This window comes from Hyalella azteca, unplaced genomic scaffold, assembly GCF_000764305.2.
Source record: "Hyalella azteca isolate HAZT.00-mixed unplaced genomic scaffold, Hazt_2.0.2 contig13886, whole genome shotgun sequence".
In the NCBI taxonomy this organism is placed as follows: domain Eukaryota; kingdom Metazoa; phylum Arthropoda; class Malacostraca; order Amphipoda; family Hyalellidae; genus Hyalella; species Hyalella azteca.
In genome coordinates this window covers 118,333-128,648 of record NW_025943791.1, presented here as the reverse complement: position 1 = coordinate 128,648, position 10,316 = coordinate 118,333, and the positions used below count along the sequence as shown (strand labels likewise).

At 42.0% G+C, this 10,316-nt stretch overlaps 1 protein-coding gene across 1 annotated transcript in view; it reads left to right on the top strand.

The window, feature by feature from the left end:
• LOC108670632 (alpha-(1,6)-fucosyltransferase-like) overlaps positions 1-10,316 on the top strand; it is a 48,493-nt gene that overhangs the window by 26,384 nt on the left and 11,793 nt on the right. The window contains exons 3-5 of the mRNA XM_047883864.1: positions 1,969-2,084; positions 3,561-3,750; positions 8,074-8,239. Of these exons, the coding sequence (XP_047739820.1) occupies positions 1,969-2,084; positions 3,561-3,750; positions 8,074-8,239 (472 nt within the window). The remainder of the gene's footprint in view (positions 1-1,968; positions 2,085-3,560; positions 3,751-8,073; positions 8,240-10,316) is intronic.

The following is a 10,316-nucleotide window of genomic DNA, read 5'->3' as shown; positions in this document are numbered from 1 at the left end:
ATCACACACAGCGTCATCACACACAGCGTCATCACACACAGCGTCATCACACACAGCGTCATCACACACAACGTCATCACACACAACATCATCACACACAACGTCATCACACACAACGTCATCACACACAACGTCATCACATACATCGTCATCACACACAACGTCATCACACACATCGTCATCACACAGAACGTCATCACACACAACGTCATCACACACAACGCCATCACACACAACGTCATCACACACAGCGTCATCACACACAACGTCATTACACACAGCGTCATCATACAGCTTATTTTCACCATCTACAACTTTCCTTTCTCGGCCACTCTCCTTGTGACTCGCGTCTGCTTAGTCGTGACATTTGCGTTGGTTGATCCAATCAATGATGGCCTTTAAACGAGCAGTTAGATGGTGCAATCAATCTGCTGGTGCAATAAATCATGTCGGCTTCCAATCAAATGTCGGTTTGCGATACATGAAGGCGTGAAAGCGACCGTTAGCATTAGTTACTTTAAAATCATTTTTCCATCTCCATACTAAATTTTATCGATGAATGTTCCAGGGTGACACTGTACTTATGTATTCTCTGCATTTTTGAACGGATTATGCAGCTTGTCTCAAAAAAGCTTGAAATGAGAATATGAGGAATTGGTTTAAAGTTTTTTTTTGTTTTGAATTCATTCGGTCCCTACACGATAATCTTGCAGGTTTGCTACTTATTTCTTACATTTGTATGTACATGTCTTACCCCTTTCCCGGACCAACATAAAAATTCCATGAAATTGCAATATTTGATGATTGTACTTGAAAGTATGACAATTCTAAGATATATTTACTGATATGCATTTTCCAAAAATTTTCGTATATAAGTAGTAAATCACAATTAATGAAGTTATCATATATGGGGCCTTGCCGGCTTAAGGTAAAAATTTGCTGATTTTGACATTGAAAGTTTACTATTTAGATGGTAAAAACAACTTGATTGCACATCTATGCTTGTATTATATCATATACAGAGGAAGCAATCAAGATGAACAAAATTAAAGGAATATTTAGTATTTTAGATTTTTCCAGAAAATCCATTTAATGAGACATCCATGCCGTATGTAAAGAATCACATTCATATGCAACTTATACCCTAAAATTTGTGAAAAAATTGTCAGTAAGAATTAATATTCTGAATGACATGTAATTGTCTGGGTCAGTGCAGAGACCATTTTGCTTGCAACCGCGTTGGCTCTATGTTCCGTAGCGAAGGAAATGCCAGGAGCTTGGACTGCAGTCAAAGCCTGGGAAAGCATCATGTGGTATATATTTTCACATATTTACCAAGCGCTGTAGAAATTTCCCTCTAGCGGGCATATGTCAAAACATAGTCACTTCCATCTCTAAGCATTGGTGTGATCATATATGATCATATATGATCACACTATTTTTTGCCATCTTATTTCACCATCTTGCATTTGCTCCAAGTAAATGGCATCACAATCAGTCGATAAAGCAAGTTTTTAACTATGATACTCGCAACTATCATGGACGTACCTACAGTTCTTCATGGGCTAGAGCTGCTAAAGCGAATACGATGAGGGCCCGAAATGCCGTTTTGCCATTTCACCATAGTACTTAGTTTTTAAGTCAGCTCACATAGACGTAAGAGCGCGCCAGAGCACTACGTCATACCTACATGACGTAACTCATACACGATCTGTGATTGGTTGAAGCTTGTTGGCGGGCTGCCAAAAGCAAAGTGGGTGATGTGGGGGTCCTTTTTTACTCCCATTTTAATTACCACATATGGTAACTTACCCGCGAAAGGGTTTTAAGTAAATACTACTTCATTACTACCTGACAGTTTATTTTACACGCAGACTGGTGAAGGCAGTCAAGATCATAACTTTCTTTCCATTCATTTTCAGAAATTTCATTCATAAATTTCTTTCGTTATAAAGTTGGGTGTTGCAGGCAGCTGGGTGAGGTGGGTGATGGTGGAGGAGGGCTGCTGCAGCAGCTGGAGGAGAAGCTGCGGCAGGCGCAGCAACTGCTGCACGACTCAGACGCCGCGCACGCGCACGATCAAGGTACGCAAGCCTGCTAATACCGCCCGTTATTAGACCGGTATTTCTTGGCCGGTATTGTACCGGTATTTCTTGGCCGGTATTGTACCGGTAATTCTTGGCCGGTATTGTAACGGTATTTCTTGGCCGGTATTGTACCGGTATTTCTTGGCTGGTATTGTAACGGTAATTCTTGGCCGGTATTGTAACGGTATTTCTTGGCCGGTATTGTACCGGTATTTCTTGGCTGGTATTGTACCTGTATTTCTTGGCCGGTATTGTACCGGTATTTTCCGGCCGGAAGTGTACCGGTACTTTTCGGCTGGTATTCTCAGCGGTATATTTATCCCGGCAGGTATTGCTAATACCGGCCGGTATTGTGCCGGTATTTTCAAGCTGGTATCCTCACCGGTATGTTTATTCTAATAGGTATTGCACCGGTATTTTCACCGGTATGTTTATTCTGGCCGGTATTGCATCGGCAATTTTTTACATCCAGCATTGCATTGTACCGATATTTTTATATCAGTGAAAATGTCAGGCGTTTAAATTCCTGTAAGGAATTATTTGCATCTTGTGTTCTTGGTGATTATATATAATGAATATTTTAATAATGGCGTGCATGTCACATACATATTTATAGTAACAGATAGTGTATAATATTTGAGCAATTTAATACGAAGCTGAAATTCCTGAATTTCTGGAGTGGAAAAAATAATCAAATCACATTATTTGATTGTAATTATATAATAATTATACACACGTCAAGCACATCAGAAATATCATCGGGAACGATGCTTATCCTGTTGAAAAGAAGTATGTTATGTTTAAGTGTTTCGCGTGATTAGATTTATTTATTATTTAAATGAAGATCGCATACCAATGCAACACTTGATTATGCAACACCAATGCAACAACTTATTATCAGGATCTAACCATTATGAAAAGGCAGGCATGTAATGAAACGTTAGCATGAATTACAAGTTTACATATTGCCACTGCAATCATTGCGTGTAATTATTGTTCTGAAGGCAGGACCTGTTATGAAAATGGTAAATATGACTGCATTGTTGCCAGTAGAATCCTGTAATATTTTTGAAGTCACAGTATAGTTGATGGATATATATTTTTGACGCTTGATGTCAATGCTTTTTTTAAATAACATATGAAAGACAGAACTTTACTCGCCTTGCGATGTTCCTTTGTCACGCCGAGCCTGGAGTTTACTTATATTACCGAGTAAAAGCATGGCATATGGTATCTTTGATGTTACTCAATATTATTGACATTTTTGATAATATTGGTTGTTAAAAGAACGCTAGAAAAGATACAACATTACCGCGTCGCGTGGCAGGCGTTTACAGCGAGCCTAAAGTTGACTGAATAGTTCCTATTAAAAGCATGGTATATCTTTGATGTTACTTAATGCTATTGGCATTTTTGATGTTACTGTTTGTTTAAACAAGGCTATAAAAGATACAACATTCTCGTGTCTCGTAGCAGGCGATGTTCCGTCGTTTACACCGAGCCTGGAGTTCGAGGTGACGAGACGTCGTGTGGGGCGTGGGGTGCTGGATATGTGGTGGTACTTGGAGGACCAGCTCAGGGACCTCAGGGGCAGTCTCGACGCCTTCCCCAACCACGTCAACCAAATCACAACCATCATCGAGAACGGTGCTGAGCATGCCAGGTGGGGCAATCGCTACATGTCATTTATAGTGCATCATCTTGCAGCCATCATTCCCACCATCGAGCAATATCCAGAGGTGGGCAGTCGCGCGCTACATGTAGCGGTCGCTACATTTTCAGTAGCGGTAGCGGTAGCGGCACTACATTTAAGGCAATGTAGCGGGAGCGGTATCGCCCGCTACATATTTAAGTAGCGATACGAGGTTTTGCCGCTACAGCGATACCGCTACATTTATAGATAAAGCCTTCAGATTTTACTTAATAGTATTAAATATTATTTAAAAACCAGCATGATACATACATAATATAAATTACAGAATAAAACTGTACGAAAGATTTCGGTGTAATGTTGTCAACCTCAGCCTGTTACTAGTGTCAACATGTTAGTTGTTACTTGTTAAGTTGTTACCAGTTCCCACTTACAGGTATTTTTTCATATTTCAGTTTGCTTACAGTTATTTTTACACAGTTATTTTTATGTTTCTCCTTCCCAACATGGATGTCTACTTTAATCTACCAATCACAAAAATAATCCACATATCTTGTTAATCTTGGTACTTGTTTGGGACATAGCAGTCCCAAGCCACGATGGATCGCCGCCTCTGATTATCGTTCATCCGCCCTCATTTGGTCTACCTGATGCACGATGCTGTTGCTTGCTACTCGCCGCTGGTAGTGTTGCAGGGGAGGTCGATCTGGGATTGTGCTCAGGAAAACGTCCAGTTGTCTCTTTAAGGTCTCCAGGGTGAACTCTCCCTCTCATAGATCCTTTGGTAGGACGTTGAACAGCCTTGGCCCTGCCACGGAAAGTGATCCATCCCGCAGGGATTGAAATCTGACTGCGGATCTGTTACGTAATGGGGGGATCTTGCACAGTCTCCCCCTTCTCTCGTTGTGATATGTCTCAATCCTGAAGGTCTCGCTCTCGAAGTTTGGCACCATTCCGGTTATCATTTTCTATGTGTACAGAATGACATACCTCTCCCGTCTCCTCTGCAGTGAGTACAGACCCAGGCGCCTCAACCTCTCCCAGTAGTTCAACTGTTCCATCCCTCTGATCCTGGAAGTGAAGGTTCGCTGAACACCTTCCAGTTGCCGCACTGCGCCGAGTGTGAACGGGGTCCAGACCTAGCAGCAGTATTCGAGAATTGGTATTAAAAGAGCTCTAAAGAGTGTGATCATTGGTTCCGCTTCTCTTATTCTGAACGTCCGCCAGATCCACCCCCATCTGTCGCCTACCTCCTGCGGTTATTGCCGTTACGTGCCTCACCCTAGCCTCGCTCGATCTCGAGCCTCATACAACGACAGCTTGTAGTCTTTCTGTTAGGAAGCTGTGGATCCATGCCAGCAATTCACCTCCGACTCCCAGCAGTCTTAATTTTCTGAAGAGCACTCCATGGTCAACTTTGTCAAACGCTTTCGCGAAGTCCAAGTACATCACGTCCACCCCGGCCCCCTCCTCCGGCATGGCCAGGATTTGGTGGTGATGCTCAAGTAGCTGAGACAAACAGGAACGATTTCGTCTAAAACAGTGTTGCCTTCTGTTGAAAAGGTCAGCGTCTTCCATGTACTGCACCAACCTTCTGGCAACAACCTTCTCAAATACTTTGATTATGTGTGATGTTAATGTAACCGGCCTGCAATTTTGGGGTTTGTCTCTTGCACCTCCTTTTAGATAGGGGTAATTAGCTATAATTTTAGGCCACTTCGAACATTTCCTTCTCTCAATGATGTTTTCCAGAGCAAAGTCAGAGGGACCTTTAGTGCACCGACACATTTTTTCAGTAATACTGCAGGGACCCCATCTGGCTCGGAAGCCCAGTACGTAGATAATTCTTGGATACTCCTCTCTAGATCCGGTGTTTCAAACTCAATGTTCATCAGCTCCCGCTCCCCTGGAAGTTCTAGAATGACTCCAATTTCGTTCTCATGTCTTGCGTATCGGGGTTCGCTGAATACTTTTTTCAAATTGAGCTCCCAGAGGTTCGCACATGCCCTGGTCGTCTCCAACAAGGACATCGTTATTTTTCAGAGGCCCCACTGAGGCTCTGATTTTGGCCTTTGACCGGGAATATTTGTAGAAATATTTGGGATTCTCTCGAATGGCAGACACCGCTTGCGCCTCTGCAATTTGTTGCTCGGCCTCGTGTGAGTCCTGCAACTGTCGTTCAGTTTCAGTTCAGGTTTTAACCTTTAGATGTTCCAGCCTCCGCCTCTCTATATTCCTGGAGGCGGCCGTTACCTGGTTGTTAAAGCTCGCTCGTTTTCTCATGAGGATCCGTCTGTCTCTCGGAATTATGTGGCGTTTGGGAGTTGTTTTTCCCGGCGTGTGACGGCACGCATATCTGCAGTAATACTTGGCACAGTTTGTTGTACGTACATGTTTCGGCGTTTATTTCCAGGAATTCAGATGTCCAGTCAATTTCAAGGAGTTCATTCCCAATGGCCTCCCATTCTGTTCCTCGATGATGAAAATTTAGCCCAGCTAGCCCCTCTCGAGGTATAGGTCTTGGCTGGGTTCCCCTCGCAATTGTTATCTTGACCACCACTAGTCGATGGTCAGACAGTGTGGTCTCCTCAACACGAATATCAGCAACCAGTTCTTCATTGCTGGTGAAGAATAGATCCAGGATATTATTTTCTCTTGTTGGCACCAGAACCTGTTGGCTTAGCAAGTGCTCCCTCGCGAATCGAAGTAGTTGTGTAGCCTGGTTCCTTGTTTGATTTCTGCGCCGTTCTACACAGTCCAAGTTTGGCCATCGTATATGTGGTAGGTTAAAATCTCCCGCAACCACAATATTTGGGGAAAGTTCACCTAAGTTGGCCACCTCTGTTTCTATTCTATCGAGAGTTTCATTGAATTTTTCAGGTGGGCAGTCAGGCGGTCGGTATATACATACAAATAAAAGACTAATTTTTTATATGTATATGTGGATAATTTTTGAGATTGGTAGATTAAAGTTGACATCCATGTAGGGAAGGTAAAACATAAAAATAACTGTAACTTTTATTTACTGTTTCTCACCCGTACTAGTTCGGTTAGGTTAATTGCAATAAAGTTGCATTGATATGTTTTGAAAATGTTTTATTATCATTAAATGTTTATGAGTAAATCCCAATAGCAGAACAATAAATATTTAGAGATTTCCAATAATTTTGGCCATTGTAGCGCGCTACATTTTACTGTAGCGGTAGCGGTAGCGCCCATTACAATCTAGTGGGTGTAGCGGTAGCGCCCGCTACATTTAGAGCATGTAGCGGTAGCGGTAGCGCCGCTACATTTTCAAGTAGCGCTGCCCAGCTCTGGCAATATCTTCTTTAGCATCGTCTTTGTTCTAGCCCACTTGATAGTTCCCTTTCCCTATTAAGTGAATTTGTGCCACCCAGCCATTTTCGTTGAAGTTGCTCTCTAAAAATTATAAGTTTTTGATAAATCTGTTTATAAATACATTTTGTATATACAGCTTTTAATTTTGATACTAAGTATTATCTAAGCACTTGTATCTCAATGTGTAATACCTAAACAACAAACGAATAGACGCACTAGTGCGCACTGAATTTTCTGTTCAACCTACTTTTTAATCCCGTAGGGTCCAAAAACATGTTTTTTAAAATAAAATTTCCCTGCCCTGGTGGGTGGTGGGAGCAGCCCCCGGCAGGACAAAACTGCAACGAGCTCGTACGAGATTGATGAATATCGCTACTTAATGGATATCGGTACTTAATGGATATCGCTAACTGAAAAACGGAGGTCATGTTGCCGTGCTCTGTGGTATATGTTCATGTTCACCAAGTTATGTGTGGTCATTGTTTCCTCTTTATCGGTGTTCCTTGTTGACCCGTTGCAGTGATATGTATGAACCGTATTAGGATGGTTATTATTAATCTGTTATTATTAATTAATTATTATTGTTATATTATTAATTTATTATAATGACCGTATTAAGTAATTTATGGACTGTATCTAATCGTTACATTAACGTATTGCCCGTAGTTGGGTGTTGGTTGCCCCTTATAAGTGTTATTAATCTCCCCGGTATTTTTACGTACCGTCCGAATTGGGGTAATTGCCTAGTTATAAGTGTTGATAGCTACACGTTACTTCAACATGTCACCAGCGTTATAGGGTGGTCACCCCGATACTATAACGTGTCACCAGCATTAGGGTGGTCACCCCGACACTTCAACATGTCACCAGCATTAGGGTAGTCACCACGACACTTCAACATGTCACCAGCATTAGGGTAGTCACCCCGATACTTCAACATGTCACCCCGATACTTCAACATGTCACCCCGACACTTCAACATGTCACCCCTATCAGGGTAACGCGCCACGACCTGGCCCACCTGAGTGGGGCGGACGGGCTGAGCGTGTGGCGGGAGCGCGAGGCTGCGGACCTGAGCGCTCTGGTGCAGGCGCGGCTACACGCACTCCAGCACCCCAGCGACTGCAGCACTGCGAGGAAACTGACCTGCATGCTTAATAGGGTCTGGTCCTTGATGATATTAGGAGCCTTAATAAGGTCTGGTCCTTGATGATACTTGCAGCCTTAATGAGGTCTGGTCCTTGATGATACCTGCAGCCTTAATAAGGTCTGGTCCTTGATGATGCCTGCTGCCTTAATAAGGTCTGGTCCTTGATGATGCCTGCAGCCTTAATAAGGTCTGGTCCTTGATGATACTAGTAGCCTTAACAAGGTCTGGTCCTTAATGATGTGTTGTTTTTAATGAGCTACAAAGGCTGGTCCTTGATGGTGTGTTGTTTTTAATGAGGTACTAAGTCTGGTCCTTGATGGTGTGTTGTTTTTAATGATGTACTAAGTCTGGTCCTTTATAGTGTTATTTATTTTATTTTTTGAACACTTCTATTAAACTTAACTACTTGATTGTTTGTCTGCTACAAATCTTATAATCGATTTTATCTCATTTCTACCTGTCCAATCGATTTGAAATTTTGCACACTTGCGTAAAGTCGGAGACAAATCACGAGTCATATGACAGAATCACCAAACAAGTAAGTGGTCAATCAGTGTTAATCAATTAATTCTGTTTTGTATGAAAATAGAATTTTGTATGAAATCTTTCACTTCACAATCAGTTTAGAAAAATTTTATCAGATGGTGGCCTTATTACAGCTGTGTGTTGATATTCAATAATCTATGAATTGTGCTTTTTAAATAATCAAAAGAAGGAAATCTGCTAATTATGCCGGGCTCTGGGCCTATACTTTCAAAAAAGTTAAGAGATCGCAAGTTCATCAGCCAATAATTGACGGCCTTTCAAGCAAAATCCACCTATCATAGACAAGAAAATAGAGCGTAAGTACTTACGTTCACTTAGCCAGTTTTGAAAGTATGGCCCACTGATCCGTATTCTATAGCTAATGCCCGGCAGTTGAGAGACCGCGAGTCAATATATGGTCTAGTGAACCGATGGCTGAATGTCATTAGGGTGGGTAAACGTGATACGTCGCTAGCGCTTACCTCAGGGCACCGGATTTTAACATCGGAGACACCGGTCTCTTGAGAAGTGTCGTCTTTGAAAAGTACTTTTTAAACGCATATTATTTTGCTCCTCTGTATACCAGATACTGTAGGACGTGACATAACCAGAGTTCGGCGCTTCAATTTTAGAACTAAACCCTTGGATAATCAATTTTATTTGCGCCAGAGAAAGTACAAGAAATTATTTACCTTTTTGGAATCCACGTCTCGCCATAATGTTGGGTGAAACCTTCGCCTCAAGCGCGACAATCGGAAACCTTCGCCGTGAAGAAAATATTTTCCCAGCTGCTCGACAAGGTTCATAGACGCCGCCCGCATCAAAATTCAATAATAATAATTCAGCCTATCCTACAAAATAGATTGATGAAAAATTGGCCTTCATTAGGTCATTAATCGCGAAGTAATTCGAAGCAAAAGACGAAACCCGTGCAAATATCGTCGGAACATCCAGCGATCATCACCTGTAGAACGAGAGTATGCTGCCCTATGAAGAGTAATCGTAAAGCTTGTCTTAATAAACCTGCATTGATGAGATGAATCAAACAAGCGTTGGCTTCAAAGATCTATAATAGATTGAGGATTTTCTTTAAACTGAAAATATGGATGTTGTCGAGAATAAAATGAAGTTGTTAAAATTGTTATACGAAACATGTCAAGGTTTACAAGAGACTTTACCGGAGAATATGATGGAGCCGCAAAAGACATCCTCAGATAATCTAAATACCTGCATCTAAAGTAAATTCTCGGAGAACGACAATAACTATGCGACGATTCAAAGTAGTGTTCATAACAATCAAAAGAAGTTTGACATCCGCGGAGCGCTCGAGAAGTTACCGTCGCCGAATTCTTTGCCACAAAGTCATCATGATCAAAAGTCTGGCTCCTATGAACTCCAACTGTCATCAGTTCAGCCAATAAAACCTTACGCGATGATGGCAGCAACGAAACGAGGCGCCAAGAAAAAACACAGAAGAAATGACCACGCACTCTTCATCAGAAACAAGGCACCTCGTTAGAGGCGTCATGTCCAGAGATCACGAATACCCGAAGTTTAAACGGCT